At 44.9% G+C, this 17,754-nt stretch overlaps 1 protein-coding gene, 1 long non-coding RNA gene and 2 pseudogenes across 3 annotated transcripts; all 4 read left to right on the forward strand.

Annotated features, from left to right (window-relative positions):
• The first annotated feature begins 757 nt into the window (after positions 1–757).
• On the forward strand, positions 758–3,047 carry LOC119297584 (SKP1-like protein 1). Its single transcript, XM_037575319.1, has 3 exons — positions 758–1,102; positions 2,538–2,726; positions 2,910–3,047. Exons 1-3 carry the CDS (start codon positions 758–760, stop codon positions 3,045–3,047), a joined length of 672 nt encoding a protein of 223 aa, XP_037431216.1.
• A 149-nt stretch (positions 3,048–3,196) lies between these two features.
• LOC119297585 lies at positions 3,197–4,091 on the forward strand (annotated as a pseudogene).
• A 1,209-nt stretch (positions 4,092–5,300) lies between these two features.
• On the forward strand, positions 5,301–8,751 carry LOC119302189. Of its 2 annotated transcripts, XR_005147393.1 has the most exons (6): positions 5,301–5,636; positions 5,768–5,929; positions 6,007–6,130; positions 6,578–6,641; positions 8,092–8,196; positions 8,466–8,751. It is a non-coding gene; the product is annotated as an uncharacterized LOC119302189 (long non-coding RNA). The 2 variants fall into 2 exon arrangements; XR_005147392.1 differs by lacking the exon at positions 8,466–8,751 and having other exon boundaries at positions 8,092–8,457.
• Positions 8,752–11,355: 2,604 nt separating this feature from the next.
• LOC119299736 lies at positions 11,356–11,933 on the forward strand (annotated as a pseudogene).
• Positions 11,934–17,754: the final 5,821 nt, after the last annotated feature.

A 17,754-nucleotide genomic window follows, 5' to 3' on the forward strand; every position in this document is an offset into this window, starting at 1 on the left:
CCCGTGCTCCTAGTTCAGTTTATTCGTTCGGTTTTTTTCGTGAAAAAAAGTTCGTTAAAATCTATCAACATGAAATCAAGTTTTGAAGATTTCAACGCGAAGAATCCAATAGTGAAAGTGGTTCGAGATTTGGTCACATGGTTTAAGAGCTAAAACGTTTTGAATAAACGGTTTTGCGAAAACAAGGAAAACTCTCAGATTGCGACAAGTGGCGCACATGCAACGCGCCACTTGTCGCAACCTGGGAAGGTTGGAGTGATCTTTGCAACGAGTATTCATAAACTAGTGATTTCGCTAATTAAGTATTACTCCTTCCAAAAGGTCACTCCGTTCTCTCAGGTTAAGATAAGTGGCGCACTACACCTGAGAGTTTTATCTTTTTTTGTAGGTTCGTTTATTCAAAATGTGTTATTTCTTAAATCGTCCGTCTAAAACTCAAACTGTTTTCACCATTGGGTTTCTGGTGTCGAGATTCAAAATTAGATACCATATTGATAGGTTTTCATGAACTTTTTTTTTCGAAAAAACCAAGCAAAAAATTATGCCTCTCGCAGAAGAAAAAAAAAGAAACATGTTTTTTGTCTGTTTCCAAGAGGAACTGCTTTGCCTCTCGTGAAAGCAAAACCGTGCCTCTCTCAGAATGAAAAAACGTGTATTTTTTTTTTCTGAAAGGCACTCGTGAAAGCAAAACCGCCGGCGCCGCCTCCCGCCGCCCCGCCTCGACCTCCTCAACCAATTCTGCAAGCTAGCTTCTCCCATGGCGGCGGAGGGGCAGGAAAAGGAGAAGATGGTGATGTTGCGGAGCGAGGACGGCGTGGACTTCGTGCTGTCAGAGTCCGAGGCAGAGGCCCAGTGCGGCAGGAAAATCAAAATAATGATGAAGCACGACTTCGAGAACCACATCATCCCTTCCGGCGACGGCGGCGGCGGCGAAATCAACTACTGCCTCATCCGCCTCCCCGTCCGAGGCGACACACTCTCCAAGGTGATAGACTACTCCAAGATGCACGCCTCCGGATCCCACGACTTTGACCCACTGGGATGCGGACTTCATCGCTGCTTTCAACCACGAGGCCCTCTTCGATCTCATCCTGGTGAGTACGTACATACATACTTTCCCAAAAAATATATATCTAAGGAAAATTATACCTCAATCAATTGATAGAACCGGCTTGGGTATAATTGTCTAAATCAAATCCATGGTTTAATAATGAACTGTGTTGTTTAACCATAATAACAAATCAATTCCTATCAAATTTCCTATAGCGAAATTTCTATAGGATACAACAGACATACACAGAGTGTACACATTATATATGAAACAAGCAAATTCATTAACTTAAGTATGCCCTCAATTTTCTATTATTAGTTGATATTATATCAATTGAATATCTTTTTTGTTTTACGAGATTTTTGCTAAAGTTGGATTTACACCTAATTCACATCGAGCTTATTTGTGAGAATTCTAAACTTTTAATTCCAGAATAGTAGAGAGGAACTTATGTCATTCACAAACAAAAACTATAAGTGTTGGATTTCAATCTGGTGTTAAAGATTATAAATCGATTTGTACACTCTCCCCGGTACGAAAACAAGGATTTGTAAGATTTTGGTCCCAGGCATCTATGATATGAGTCACGCCCATATAGCAACAAATGGTTTTGCTCATTCGAATGAGAATTATCTTTTAGAGGTCAATCAACTCCTGAAGAAAAAAAAACACCATATCTCTTTCATTTCTTTTAGAGAGAAGTGCATATTTCAACCCCAAACTCTTGCCCTGGTCTAATTTACAACCCCAAACTTCAATGCCGTCTAAATTACAACCCCCAACTCTCAAAACCGGCTAGGATTCAACCCTCTCCTCTCTGTTGACCGGTTTTGACCAGTCAACAGGTCCAGTCAGCATGCCACGTCAGCAAAAAAATTTAAATCTGTAAAATCGAAAAAAATGCAGGAAAAGAAATTAAAAAAAAACAAATTTGCAGGAAAAAATCAGGGAAAAATAAAAAAACGAATTTCCGAAAACAAAATTATCAATATTTCCATGAAAAACCAAAAAATACTTAAAATTAAAAAAAACTCCAGGGAAAAATTTCAAATTCCCAAGAAAAATATTTAAAAATGTAAAATAAAAAAGTTAAAATTTCTAGAAAAAGTAATTTCCAAAAAAAGTTATTATTTTTCCCCCGAAAATTACAGGAAAAGTTCTCAAATTTTTTTCGCAAACTTTTTCCCCAGAAAATTTTATTTTGGATTTTTTCTCGATCTTACAGATTTTTAATTATATTTTCTTGAAATTTTGATTTTTTTTGATGTGGCATGCTGATTGGACCCGTTGACTGGTCAAAACTGGTCGCCCCTGGTCAAAACCAGTCAACAGGGAGGGGAGGGTTGAATCCTGACCGGTTTTGAGAGTTGAGGGTTGTAATTTAGATGGTATTGAAGTTCGGGGTTGTAAATTAGACTAGGGCAAGAGTTCGGGGTTGAAAAATGCACTTCTCTCTTTCTTTTAAGCTTTGCATTACTACTTACAGGCTTCGGAATATCTTCAAATAAGAGGACTGATTGACCTAGCCTGCCAGACTATTGCTAGTAAGATAAAGGGGAAATCTCCACGTGAAATTTGTAATATCTTCAACATCAAGAGTGTCTTTCCTCCGGAATTAGATGGAGAAACGATAGCAAAGCGATTGCAAGATTGCACAACATGTTCCAGTGACAAGGTATGTTCCTTGATCGATCCACTCTTTTGACGAAATGCAATTTTATCACTATGGAGTCATTTATCTTACGACTTGTTTCATTTGACATCAGTAACAAAATCCTATGGTCATCTTCTACACTTATTCTATTGTTGCTTTGGCGGATAAACAACAAAATCTTACCCTCGTGTTGTGGACAAGCAGGAGTTGCCATGCAGTGAGACCCCATGTTTAATTCAAGAGCTCGAATTCGAGGAAAAGGCTTTGCAGGCTCTTGACATAGTTCATTGTCAAGAGTTTACGGGATACGACCCTAAGGTCAACACTTACACCCGTACCTGATTCGACATATTCAACCTAGCCTTCTTTGACCTTGACAAAGAGTGTGAGTATTTTCATTATTGTTTCATTCATTAATCTTCTTTAGGTACCCATTTGATGTGCATACATGGGTTTTGATTTGTGATTGTGGCCTCTATCCACAGCTGAATTTTATCGTGGTCCGCGGCTTAACATGATACCTTCATCAATACGTGACTCCATTGTAGGATCGTGTGTAAATGTCATTACCTTGAAGGTAAAGGAATCGGAAGTTGGCTTCCCGATAAAAGTTTTTGGTACCGTTGTAGCAAGAGACCAGGTAGACTATAGATGTGTTTATCTCTTCAGGCGTGAAAGGGATGATCCCCAACTCATCACCTCGGCGGTATGTACCTGTGCCTCCAATCTTTTCCTATGCTTATGTATGGCTCCAAAACACATGGAAAGATTATTTTGGTTGAATTTTCTTTTTGCGGGATGGCAAGTTAACTTTGATGGATCCATGCCGAGGGCTTGTTCCGGCGGACAGAATATATTTTGAGATGAATTTAAAGATACTCCATGATGAAGGTGAGGTTGAAGATTTCAGCAAGGGTGTAATCGTTTTCAACAGGGCCCGCCTCCCTAATGATAAGCAGACCGTGGGTGTTAGTCTAAATAGCTATCTGAGTAGGGTGGAGGTGAGATGTGTGTATGTTGCATATCCCATTGAAGCTACCATTGAAGTCAATATCTTGTAGACTACCAAGAATTATGAGTATAGTATGGATCTTTACAACGGTGGTGAAGCAGGAGCAGAGATTGAGGCAGAAGGGACCGTTCCCTTGAGTCGTCGCGTTGTAGCTGTCCCACTTGGTAGAAAGTTGGTGCTCCTTGTCACCGGTCGTAGCGTTGGTGTTGTTTTTGATAAAAAACATCATCGCACCTTTAGGACGATCAACTGAGTTGATGCATTATAAATTAGGCTCCGCACTTGTGGAGGTGAAACTTGTCTGGACAGCTCTTCCCAGACGCGAGAGAGAAGATATGATCAAGGATGTGGGAGACGAGAGCCTTTTGATGTGATGCGGCGGAGCGTCTGTTTGATGGATGGAAGACACGTGGAAAATGTACAGGCAATTGAAACCAAGCTGAAAAGTTGTATCCAAAACAATTGCATAGGATGTATACAGGCAAAATGTACAACTGCCAAAAATGGTAGCGCAAAGGGGATACATGATTAGCTGAGTAGGCGACAGTGTCTAGCCGAGCTGAACCAAAATATTTAAGCTGGAACTCTGTATCCAAATTGTATCCTGCTTATAGATGTCAGCGTAAATCACTAGTACAAACAGAATGTTTTGGAGCCAGCCATTCTACATCATTATGTACTCGTAGAATAAACAGTAAAGTTGTTCCTGCTTATATTAGTTGCACCATGGAAGAATGAACAGAAAGAAAGCGTGCACCTGCTTTAATGGAACTTATTCTGAAAATCAAAGAATGGAAACCAACATTAGTAAGTACAAATAGATCAGAAATCTGAGAGCATAGATAACTATATATATGAAAAGATACATGAGAATCAAGTATTTCGGACCTACTACCTCCTTCAACAACAGGAAGTACTGAAAATTACATGCGAATATAGACGGGCAGACGACGACTTGTGTGGTTGTGGCTAACATGGAACCCAATGCCAACAGTGGCTCTTTTTACTCCGGGACTCGTTATCGCATGATAAATTTGTTCGCTTCTCGGTCACTCTGTGGGTGATTTGGACCTCACGGCGTAGGGCGATTCACGAAGGCATCTTTCAACCCCTCAAGTGATCAACTCTTTTGTCAACAGGTCCATTGATGAACTGGAACTAGTGAAGGTGGAGAAGGCCAGTACACGGCCAGGAGCACCGCAGGCTGCACCTGGTCGCCCCAAGGCTCCACCAACGGGCTATGCTAAAATCCACGTTGACGCTGGTCAAGGGAGGTTTGGCTGCGGCTAGTCTGCCTGAGACAGAGAAGGCCATTGCTTGGGTAGTTCTGTGTTGGTTATTCGTGGAGTTGATGATCCCGCGACTCTGGAGGCATTGCATGTCGTGAGGCCTGGCTGATGATTTAAATTTTCAGCGTTTTATCATTGCTTCTAACTCGTACCAAGTACTAGTTCATGATATACAACCCATTAACAGTCGTGTAAGGAGCGCCCTCTCGCGACGACGTCCACGTGGGCACAAGGGGCTGGGCTGATTTTCTCGTTTCGTTTTATCATTTTTTTCCTGCTCATTTTGTCCTCGGAAGAAAAACGCTAGCCCATTCCCCTTCGCATCCCTGTTGCCGCCGCCGCCCTCCCAATTTCCTCTGCTCCTGCTGCTTCCCTCCACCTCTCTCTCCTCCACGCCGTCGGGGGCGCCCCTCAAGCCCCACCTCGTCTGTTCCCCACCCCGAGCTCCTTCTCCCCCACCCCGGTCGAGCATCGGATAGGCAGAGGGAGTGCCTTGGTCGAGGGACAACGAGGCTCGCCGGCTGGGTGACTCCGAGCGCTGGAGGCTAGACAGGCACAGGCAGGGGCGGATCCATGTGGGGGCATGGGTGCCGTCGCGCCATCGAAGGCCTCCACGGCGCCCTCTATCAGGTCACCTCTCTCTCCACGAACTCCTTTTTACCCACGTTTTTACCACTCTCCAAGCTCGCACTATTGTTCTGGAAAATTCCCTTTGGAATTGGGGATGAAGCAATCGATTTCGATTGATTGGCGCTGTGCAGACGACGGGCGTGGGACGCCGCGGGAGGCGTGCCGCGTTCGAGAGCCACTGTGGATTATCTTCGAGGTGTCAGGCGACATTCGCCTCGAGACCTACCTCCGGGTCTCTTCCCATATGCATTGACGGGCGCGGGTAGCGGGTCAGGCTCACCGGCAAGGCGCCGGTATATTTCTTAATCTGCTCGTTATGGTTCTCCAAATATTTTTAGAGAATAAAACTGGCTGAAGATGGTGCGTGCAGCTTGCCTCTGAACTTGTGATGTCCGGCCATTGCATCCGGGAGGAGCTCCTCTTCAGGAAGAATGCCGAGACGTACGCCACTGCTGCGACTGCCGTTCTCGTCCACGTTTTGACTACACTTGCAGGTTGGCTCTCTACTTCAGTTGCTCGCAGCTAGCAACTCTGAACGCACTTCATCCCGTGTTAATTAACTTTCAGAATTGTGCTGCTTTGTTTATAAATGATGTTGGCCATACTATATGTCTTCGTGTGAAGTGATTCTTCATTGCCTTTGCAGAGTAGCATTGATGTTCTTTAGAAGTACCCTGTGGCCGAGTGTGACATTTGTTTTATCAAATTCTAATGTGATTTTCACTTCAATCAATTAGCAATAGGTAACACTTGATATTGACACTATTATCTGCAGAATTATTTTTGTAAGATACTTATGTGATTGCCAACAAGTTTCTGAAGATGACCGTGCTCGTGATTAATTGTTTGCTCATAAACCTAATCATCTATATGCACCTGATCAGGGTTAGATGAAATTCAAAGAGTATAATTCTTGTGGTTAATCGTTTTCTCGTAAACAGGCAACTGCGAAGGCAAAATCTACATGTGAGAAGTGCAGATGAGCCCTGCTGTGCTAATTACCTGGTGAGTTCAACTAAGCAAGTTCAGCTATTCCCAGTTTATCCTCTGCATGTGGTGGTGGTGCTAGCTACTAACTTCTATATTCCTGCATGTACACTCTCATAATTTCCTGGCTGAGTAGTCCGCAACGCAAATCTTATGCTCTATCATATTCCCTTGTAAACTGCCTAAACATTGATGATTGTAATCCAGCTGTTGATTAATGACTGAATCCCCTGATAAAAAGGGCAGCCCGGTGCATGTAGCTCCCGCTTGCGCAGGGTCCGGGGAAGGGTCCGACCACTTTGGGTCTATAGTACGCAGCCTTTCCCTACATTTCTGTAAGAGGCTGTTTCCAGGACTTGAACCCGTGACCTCTTGGTCACAAGGCAGCAGCTTTACCACTGCGCCAAGGCTCCCCTTCGACTGAATCCCCTGATCTGATCCATAAAAAAAAGACATGACGCCACCTTATTTCTTGAAAATGTACATGCCTATCTAGATTTTTCTAGAACAAGTTTTTTTTTTACTCGTATGTCTAGGTTGTGAGTTGTGACTGAGTGTGATTTGAATAATTATTGTGTACAATTTTAGATTTATATATTTGTTCTTTGACATATGAGAGTTACATTGTGTGAGTAATTAGGTCATAGAACAATGATTTGATTTATCTTCTGCCAGTAAGCATTGTCCTGTAACAAACATTCAGTAATGGCATAATCGGATCACATGCTGTAGATGAATGCCTAAAGTGTACATATGATTTTTTTTTACCGAAAGCAATACTGTCTAGCTTTTTGAGAAAGCTAAAAGTCTAATTACAAAAACAAGCAAAGATGAGGCTGGGTGTCGAAATAGTACAGATCCTGCAGAAGTTCAAATTTGTACTATGAGGGTATTTGCGTGTAGCAAAGTAGGGCGATCATTGCATGGTATGCCTTCAGTCCTTGGTAGTCAGCTAATGTACATAGTATCCTTAAAGTTTCTTCAAGTTGAGGAATGATCAAACTTAATAGCAGACATCCATCGTGATACGCTATTATTATATTTCACTTATTTGCCGACTTAATACAGCTACACTGTTGATCTTTACTCCGATTTATCTTGTAATAACTCCTAACACTCACTTCCTAACACTCACTTATTTGCCGGCTTGATACAGCTACACTGTTGATCTTTACTCCCATTAAAAAGTCAATTGGTGGCGGCAGTCTGTCCACTTTCGTTACAATACATTTATATTTGGCACAAACTATTAAGATGAAAGCGGATATGGATATTTTGATTTTGCATAAACTGCGGAAAGATCTTAAAACACAGTTTTAAAATTCCATTTTAATGAATGAGTATTGTGCTTGTATGGGTGGCATCATACTGTATTTCACAGTGCTGAAAATCAAATGTACATTGTTTTCACATAATCACATTGTATTCAAACAATCTGTGTGATATGTGTCATTGTCATCCTTTGCAGTATTCTGAATTGGCTGCTGAAGTACATAAGTGAAGTCTATTGGTGAAGGAGATGTGAAGAATGATATAGAGCAAGTAGATAAAAACCGCAGTTGTTGGGCCCAAGGTAGGCTCCTTCACTCAGAGTATATGTTGGACGGTTTCTTGTTCGACATCAATTTCTGGTTGGACATTGAGCTGCATTCCAGTTTGATTATGTGATTACATCAAATTTGTGCATATTAACTGAAATGTGTAATGCTACAAAGTAGATAGGTTTTCCTAGCATTTTACCACGGGGCGTCTCTTTTCTTTGTTTTCTGCCCCTTGTCTTGTACATTCTCCATTTAATGACATATGGATGGCTAACCAACCAATTTTGTATGTTTATAACAGTTTTACATGAGTATTCCTACACATAGATGAATACCCTCCTGGTGCTAATCAAGGATTTGATATTCTGTTAGCTTTGGTTAACTTGCCTGAGTTAATGCCTACATGAGGAGCTGAACAAAAATGCGATGGGGGATCCCATCTTAGAATAGTTTTCCCTTTTCTCCCAATAGCTTTCATTTTGCAGTATATTAGCTAATTCTGCGTAGGATGATTACATATGCAACATTTGTAAAGGAGTAGACTTGTTAAAAGTTTCAATTAATATCATATGATGCCTGCTGGATTATTTTCTTGTCAAACTGAAATTTAAATGTCCCAATACTATGTTCTATTCCAATTTCAAACTAATTTCCTTGTTGTGGGTTGCATACACAAACTGTAATGCATTTCATTTGTGTTAAATAATACGAGTACAAATTAACACTTGCTAATGGAGCAAACCAGCCAAGTGAATGTTTCTTGTTGTAACCGGTTCATCCAATGGAGCGTGCATACCGGTTACATGGATATTCATGTTCCATACACAATGCAAAGCAAGACTGCAAACACACGCTAACAAATCCGACAGAAAGATAAGTGCGCTCAATCACGCAGAGGAGGCGCGCCCCAACCACTAGTTATCAATATTAGTCGAGGTAGCTATGGGGCTATAGTTAGTGAGATCAATCTCAAATCAACTCAATTTTTTGTAAAGTTGTTTTCAAAGGTCGTGCTGTCAACGTCGAAGCACATAGTCTAGCCAAGTTTTCTTTGTCTCTAGGTCTGGAACGCCACGTTTGGTATGGCCAACCCCATGTATCCCACCTGTTGTGCCTTTTGATGAATAAACTTGGTTTCACTTTCACCCCTAAAAAAAGGAATTACTTGTCTAAAATATAAGCAAAAAATGATGGCTGGCATCCAGCGGTTCACATAGGGAAACTGAAACGGTATTTTCACAATTATTTGCCAAACAATTATTACATCCATGATAAGGTATTATTATCAATTATCTGACACCACCTTTGCTAAAACAAACTTTAAGTTGGGTGTTTGCAAAGCAAAAAAAAAAAGAACTTTGAAATGCCATCAGAAGAAAATTAAAGCTCTAGATAAATCCCATCACTTGTGTACCACACACAAAAGCATATCAACAAATGATATATGTAAAAAAACAAGATGACGGCAGATATTGGATGATTAATCAAAACCAAGCACACGACTGAGCACGAAAAAAATTAAAACCATCTGCAAACTCTGATGCCAACAATAATAATTAAGAAAGAATCAGTAAAACATGACCAAGATCGCCTGCCGCGCAAACATGTTAATTAGAGCCTGTTTTTGCGTACTGCAAATGCAAATTAGCATCACAGAAATAGGAAGAAAATGGAAACTTGATTTTTTTAAAAATGCTTTTCCACACAAGCATATATAGAAGAGGACCAAAAATTACTACTCACATAAGTTGTTGAGATTTTTGCCTCTTGTTTCACTAGGTTTCGCTGGCTCAGAAAGAAATTAGTCGTCGGTCAGGTCTTGCTTGATGTGTTTATTAAGCTGCTGGCTGGATCCGGCGCCACCGCTGTTGCCACGCTTCCTGCTCTGCTCACGGGACGTCTCCACCATCTCCTCCATCTTGTGAGTCAGGTACGCCCGGGCCGCCTTGCTCGCCGACTGCAGCTCCACCGCCGAGGCGCGCTGCTGCGAGTGCGAGCTCATGCCGGCCAGAAGGCACGCGCGACCCGTCTGCTGGTACTCCCGCCGGTTGCCCACGCGGGCGCTCAAGTCGCGCAGCTCCTCCTTGATGGCCTCACACGTGGGATCATCTCCCGCCATCCCCGGCGCCGACCGCTCCACGGCCTTCAGCCGGGAGTCCAGTATCCGTGCCGCCCCGGCGTGTTGCCCGCCTTCAGCGGCATCCCGTGCGGCCGCTATGTCTTGGGTCGCGGCAAGGCGAACGCGCTCCCGCTCTACTTCCATGCACGGAGGCGACACTTATGTTTTTAGGATGTTGATGCTTATTTAGGCACCTCCACTTTAGAAATAAGCATTGGTGTTGAAGAAAAGACTAGCTTGTTTTATAAGCATCTCTCTAAGCACCTTGCACTATAGTGTGTACATGCCTAATAGGCACTTGAAGCTAGGTCTCGATTTCTTTGAGATAGCCAAATTCAGACAAACCAGATCATCAACATCTAGGCGATGAGAATTCTTCTTCAACCATATGTAAATATCTCCTAAGGTATATCATACTCCTCCCCCAATCTATCATTGTTGGCAAAGAATTTTTTAATCTATATTGATCCGTAGTCCAAAGAAGAAGGAAATAGAAAACTGACTATATTTTCACCAAAATATAAAGCTAAGTCATATTCATTAAACAACATTTGCTACAACCATCTATTGAGATATTTAAGTTTGACTAAAACATGAGACTAACACTATGTCTTGCTTTCATGTTCTGATTGACAAACAAATTAATTGCTTGTAGTACACCTACTGATAACAATATAATTGATGTTTTACCCACGAGATAGAATGGTGGCCTCCCCTAACTTCCTCATCACGTTCTAAGGCCATCTCCAATGCTAGAAGCATTCCCAGGGGCTTATAGCGAAAAAAAAAACTCTTTAGAACATCTCCAACAGACGCGGCAAAACGCGCGCCCGCGCGGTAAAAGCAGTTTTCCGCATGCGCCGGTTGGTTCCGCGCGCTCCAGCGGTGGCGGGAAGTTACCACGTGCGGGAAGCGTTTGCGCGCGCGCGGGAGAAAGCGGCACGCGGCGCGGTAGATTTGGCGCGCCGCTTCACGCGCGCCTATAAAGTCCCGCGCTTCGCCACGCGCACAGAACAGTCACGCGCCCTCCTCCTCGCAACCTCGCCGCTTTCTGTGCCACCACCGCGCCACCATGCCGCCGCGCCGCCGGGGTGCTTCGGGCTTTCGGGGCGTCCGCGAGCGCCCCAACGACTGGTACTCCGCCGAGATACGGTCCCGCGACGTCCGGCTCGACCTCGGGACGTTCCGGAGCGCGCGCGAGGCGGCCCGTGCGTACGACGCGACGGCGTGGCGCTTGGAGAGGCCCCGGTCGCAAATGAATTTTCGGGACGTCTCACGCGCGAGGAGGCGCAGCGCCTCGCTCCTCCGCCGCGTCTCATCACGGACATGGACCGTGCCGACCACTCTCGGCGGCAGCGCCGTCTCCTCGTCGCCGAAGAGGACGAGCGAGCCATGGCGGAGTGGCGCCGTCGCCACCCAGAGGACGTCGACGCCGAGCGTGCCTACTGGGCGGAGAGGACGGCAAGGCGCCACTCGGAGCGGGCGGACCGGCGTCAGCGGAAGGCAGTGGCGAACGAGCAGTGCGACATCGTCTCCGCAGGTGGGAGGTCGTTCTTCACCTCAGACGATGAACGTTGGGACGACATATGGCTCTCAACCTCGGACGACACCGACGAGAGTGATGATAGTGATGATAGCGACTTGGAGTAGTTTTCTATCTATGTATGCCGTAGTAGTTTCTATCTATCTATCTATGTCGTAGTAGTATCTATCTATCTATGTATGTCGAACTATCTATCTATCTATGCCGTAGTAGTTGCACCGATGTAAAATATCTTTATATCTTTTTTTATCTATGTAATTTTAATTTAAAAAATATTGTAGAATGAGCGCACGCTGCATTTTACCGCGCCTGCTGGAGCTGCGCGCGCGCGGCTGCTGGAGCAAACGCTGCGCGCCGCGCCAAATCAGGCGATGGGCACGCGCCAAATCCGTTTTTACCGCGCGCCACGTTGGGCACCTATTGGAGATGCTCTTAGTGCCCGGTCTTCCAATGACAGGCGCTAATAACGAGCTCTTCATAAATTATAAACAAAGGCCCGGCCATCTCATACGGGAAGAAAAGAGCCGAGCGCTCGGTGCACAAATTTACGCCGATACTGGACCAGGGCATTGGGAAATAACATTGTCACTACCAATCTACCAAGATTAAATTCCTATCGCCCTCTCCTAGCATCTACCCTTGGAGATGGCCTAATGTGTTTGGGGATCCCTGAAAACATATATTGTACTTTGAATTACCAGTAGTACATATAAAGTGAGCAGGGCGTTTTGGCTCAATTAAACTCAAAAATAGAAAAAACTAAAAGCATTTTTCTAACAAAAAATAGGATTTCTTAACGAATGACATAAGTGGTACTCTCTTCGTCCGGAAATACTTGTCATCAAAATGAATAAATACTTGTCATAAAAAAATGAATAAAAAGGGATGTATCTAGATTCATTTTGATGACAATTATTTCCGGAGGAGGGAGTATCTAGGTAAAAAAATATTAATGCTATAAAAATGTTGTTGAAACTTTTTAGAGCACTGTTTTTGGTACTGCAAATTGTTCTTTATATATGTTCTCATTAATGAATAACACCAGGAGTAGCATATATAGTAGCATGATAAAATCCACTCAAAAAATTAGCATCATAGAAATTGCAAGAAAAGGGAAACTTGATTTTTAATGTTTTTGTACACACGCATAGATGACGAGGACCACCAATTACTCATAGAAGTTGTTCAGACTTCGGAATAATAAAAAGGCATCATATCATATGTATAATCAACATGCGTCTTGTTTGTTTCACCAGGCAGAGAACTTAGTCGTCGTTCAGGTCTTGCTTGATGTGTTTAATAAGCTGGGTGGATCCGCCGCTGTTGCCACGCTTCCTGCTCTGCTCACGCGACGTCTCCACCATCTCCTCCATCTTGGGAGTCAGGTACGCCCGGGCCGCCTTGCTCCCCGACTGCAGCTCCACCGCCGAGGCGCGCTGCTGCGAGTGCGAGCTCATGCCGGCCAGAAGGACCGCGCGCCCCGTCTGCTGGTACTCCCGCCGGTCGCCCACTCGCGCGCTCAGGTCGCGCAGCTCCTCCTTGATCGCCTCACACGTGGGATCATCTCCCGCCATCCCCGGCGCCGACCGCTCCACGGCCTTCAGCCTGGAGTCCAGTATCCGCGCCGCGCCGGCGTGTTGCCCGCTTTCAGCGGCATCCCGTGCGGCCGCGATGTCCTGGGTCGCGGCGAGGCGGACACGCTCCCGCTCCACCTCCATGCACGGAGGCGGCAGGTCGGTCAGCTCCAGCGGCCTCTGGATCACCGCCGCTGGTGCGGCGGCGTTGGCGGCCTGCCCTGTCGCGGCGTCCTGGTAGGCGCAGGTCACCTTGACCAGGCGGGTGACCGACTCCGTGGGCCGGGCTCTCGGCACGTACACGAGCACCAAGAAGCGCCTCTCCTCGCCGTCGTAGAGCTCGCCGACGTCGATGGAGGCCGCGCGGCCGTCGGCGTCCACGTGGTTGCCGTAGCAGCCGGACTTGATTTCCTGGACGTGCACGCCCCGGTGCAGGCACATGACGGCGATGCGCGCCTCCTGCACGGCGACCGACAGGAGGCCGCCAATGCACTGTGCAAAAGAGTTCTGGATCGCCGCCTGGTTCCCGACGAAGGAGAAGGTGCCGCCCGTGGCCTGCGCGACTGTGTGCATCCCCAGGGCGTCGTGGTCGGTGCCGAAGCCGAACGTGTGGATCGGCCCGGGCCGGCTCCCAGCGTCCTTGAACGAGGGTGGCACAAGGTCCATGTACCTCTTTCCCCCGAGGTACGAGTCCTGGCCGTCGGAGAGAAGGATCATGCTGGCGACGGAGTTCTTGTGGCGGCGGTCGACGAGCACCTGGGCGCCCACACGGAGGCCCTGGCCGATGTTGGTGCCCGCTTGGACAACGAGGGAGTCCACGGCGAGCTTCGCCGAGGCCTTGCCCGCGTCCGACATGCGCGCGAGGCGGGTCAGGCGGGTCGCCCCATCGGAGAAGGACACGACGGAGAGGCGATCGGCCGGGCCGAGTTGATCGATGACGAACCCCATGGCCTGTTTCAGCAGCGCCAGCTTTTCGCCATTCATGCTGCCGCTGACATCGAGCACGGTGACGAGGTCGAGCGGCGCGCGCGCCACGTCGGCGGGCGCCCTGGCATGGACGAGCACCGCGAACTTGTCCCTGGACGCGCCCCTGCCGAGGGCCGGGAACTCGCAGTGAGTCTTGAGGACTAACCCCCGCCCGTTGTTCGCCAGGGGTTTCTTCTCCTCCACCGGCTCGTCGTCTTGGTAGTACGGGGCAGCCGGGGCCGCGGCCGGCGGCGGCACGGCGAGCCAGGGAAAAATGGTGTGCGACATCGATGTGCCAATAGCTAGGGTTTGGTCGATTTCCTTGGGGAGATGGATATGAATCGGCGTGTGCGTGCCTAAGCCCAATTGCCGGAATATATATGGAAGGAAACTGATCAGCAAAATCTCCTATAATTGTGTAACTGGCTCCATGCATGCAGGGACAACCCAAAACATTTTCTATAGCTATGGCCCACACGTGATCGTGGCGTAGACGAGTAGGCTTTATCTACCGATTCAATCAACATTTAAAACATGATTTTTAGACTTTTTTTTGAAACGATTTTTAGACGTTTTTTTTTGCAGTGAACGATTTTTAGACGTTGGGCAGTTGAGGTTATGAGAGTCCATGTTTGTGAATCTATAATTTATAATACCTAAATAGTTCATCTGCACTAACCTATTTCTCTTGACATGCAGCCTATCCACATCATCATTATGCCACATCAGCTTTTTCCTTTTCTTTTAGACAAATCAACCTTTTCCCTTTTTAGACAAATCAGCCTTTTTCCCTTAATCTCTACTCCTAATGTCTCGGTACGTACGCCGTTCGTTCGTTTTCACCCTTCAATCGATCTCCCCCCACCACCACGCGATCTCCCTCCCCATCGTTTTTTTCCTCCCTCCAAAAACCAGGAGACCGGTTTTTAATTCTCTCAATTTTTATACAACAAAATAAACCAGCAGCCATTAAAAATGTTCATGTATGTGTCAACCTCAACCTCAGAGGCTCATGTATGTGTCATTAAAAATGTTCTCTGAATAATCTGCAGTACATTGGTTTAGTGCCAATTGTGGAGTCAGTGATTCTTCCTGATGGTGACCATCAGATCGAGAGAACTCTTTTGGTGGCGGAGAAGTGCAGTATGAGCCTCTGAGGTACTCTTTGACCTAGCCGAAAATGATTTTCGTTTTGAGGGTATCCTGGTTTGGTTTGCTTTATTTTTTGATTTATATGTACGTTGATGATTCTAAAGCTATTGGGTTTGTTCTTCGAACTGAAATAATTCCTTTATGTGTGAGTACTATGGAGATGGGAAGTGAACTTCCCAAAACAGTATGAACTCAACTCTTTCTCTGAATTTAATTATTTTATGATGCTTTCAAAGCCGATGATGACCACGTCTCGGACCCACACAACGGAGGAAAGGGATGTCGGACACGAAGACGAGGATGGTCGTGGCTCCATTGAGGACGGTGGTCGCGAGGAGCAGTCATAGGACTGGACAACAAACAAGCTAATAACTACCTGGTACTCGTCGTGATTCTGGAACGGGAGGAGGGTCGCTACCCCTACCGCCCACGAAGCTAAAGATGCTCATGTGGCCGTCATGTGGCAGCGAGGTGGTGGCTGTGGAGGGGAAGGGGGATGCGGTTGGAGATGCGTGGGCAAGAAATTCTCCGCCTTCGATTGAGAGGCAAGCATGAAGAAGCTAACCAACTTTTGGTAAGTGTTGTATCTGCTGTTACTGTGTGTTGACAGGAGTTCGTCTTTGTGGAAGAGCAAGAAGAACTACATGACCTCTTCACTGTTGTTTGTTCATTTCCAGAGAGAGTATCAGAGAGAAACGGAGGATGTGCTTTAAGAACTTCTATTGATGAGCTTATGCATGAGAAGGGAAGGAGCTCAATCAGATTCGTCTATCTTTTGCCAGGGTGCATTTGCATTACATATTGTTAGTTAATGCTCTGATTTTCCAATCTGTAGGTTAAGGTGTACTTACCTTGCTGGCCAAAGTGCTTTATTTATTTATTTATTTTTATTTTGCACATCATAGCCGACGAGAGTTTATCAGCCTACTTATCTTACTATTACCTTCTATTCTAACTGCAGGCATACTATAAAGCATATTGCAGCTGAACACAAGAAAGGAGAAGATGCTGACATGCATGCCTTAAATATATTTATGCAGAACAAGCATTAGTACATGTATAGACTTGTAGAGGACGAAATATAGCAATTAGTACCAGCTGCATATACAACGATGTGGCGTTTGACTGTACGTATATATTATGAACCAAGAATAGGATAGTCCTATATGGTCAGTCATATGTTTGATATGTTGTGATAATCAAATATATAACCTCATGCCTTCGGTTCTGACTGCACGATACAAATTGTTCACTTGATAGTATTTTCGTAAAATAACATTCCAGTTTTATTACAGCTATATAAGTAAATTTGCAAGAGTTTGTGCCTGATTTTGACCATTGCACTGCTGATAATAATTATATTCTCCTTAACTGATCTGATTAGGAGATTAGGCATTGGTACTTTTTAGTTGCTGATAATAATTTTATTCTCATTGATGCTAATTAATGTCTGAATGCACTTGATAATATGTATGATTGGTGCCATAAGCAATTCTTTATTTATAGGTAGTAAGCTTTGGTTGTATTTACTTTTATTTGGAGTTGTGGAATCTTGTCTGGTGATTTCCTTAGACATCTTATTTGGTTCTTAGTGTACTTCTGACCGGACTGCGGTAAGCAAAGAACAACAACACATGTACTCGAAAGGCTATCTCCTCATCGTTCCGTATGGAAACTACTTGGAGGTGCCAAATTTATCAAAATGAACAACAAGCACATGTATTGAAAGCTATATACCATATTGTTCAATCTGGAGTTTACTCCGATCTGTCAAATATGCTAATTATCAAACTGAACCACACTACTCATAGATTAATTTGTCCGATATTTGTATTAGTTCAAATGTAGCCCACGGGTGGACACTTTTAAAATGGATCACTAACCCGATATAGAAATAGAATTGATATTTGTGCAACAACAAGACGACACTATCTCAAAAGAGAATTATTATGTTTAATCAACATCTTGATAATGTTCATATACGATGGATCATGGTAGAAGTAGTTTAGCTAAACATATATTATTTGCATGTCAATTTTTTATGTTGTCCCTGTACCATGGTTATTTATTTTGTTATTTTGATTTATCCTACTTGCTCACCCAAGCTCTAGACGTTTTCCTCAGCCGCCGAACTCCTCATTCCACTAAATTGAGTACTCTTTCCATTCTTTGTTCTCCATTCTCTCATCAACCGAGGGTTCTGGGGTGACATAGGAGGAGATGTTTGGTTGATTCA

Source organism: Triticum dicoccoides, chromosome 5A (genome assembly GCF_002162155.2).
Source record: "Triticum dicoccoides isolate Atlit2015 ecotype Zavitan chromosome 5A, WEW_v2.0, whole genome shotgun sequence".
NCBI classification, from domain to species: domain Eukaryota; kingdom Viridiplantae; phylum Streptophyta; class Magnoliopsida; order Poales; family Poaceae; genus Triticum; species Triticum dicoccoides.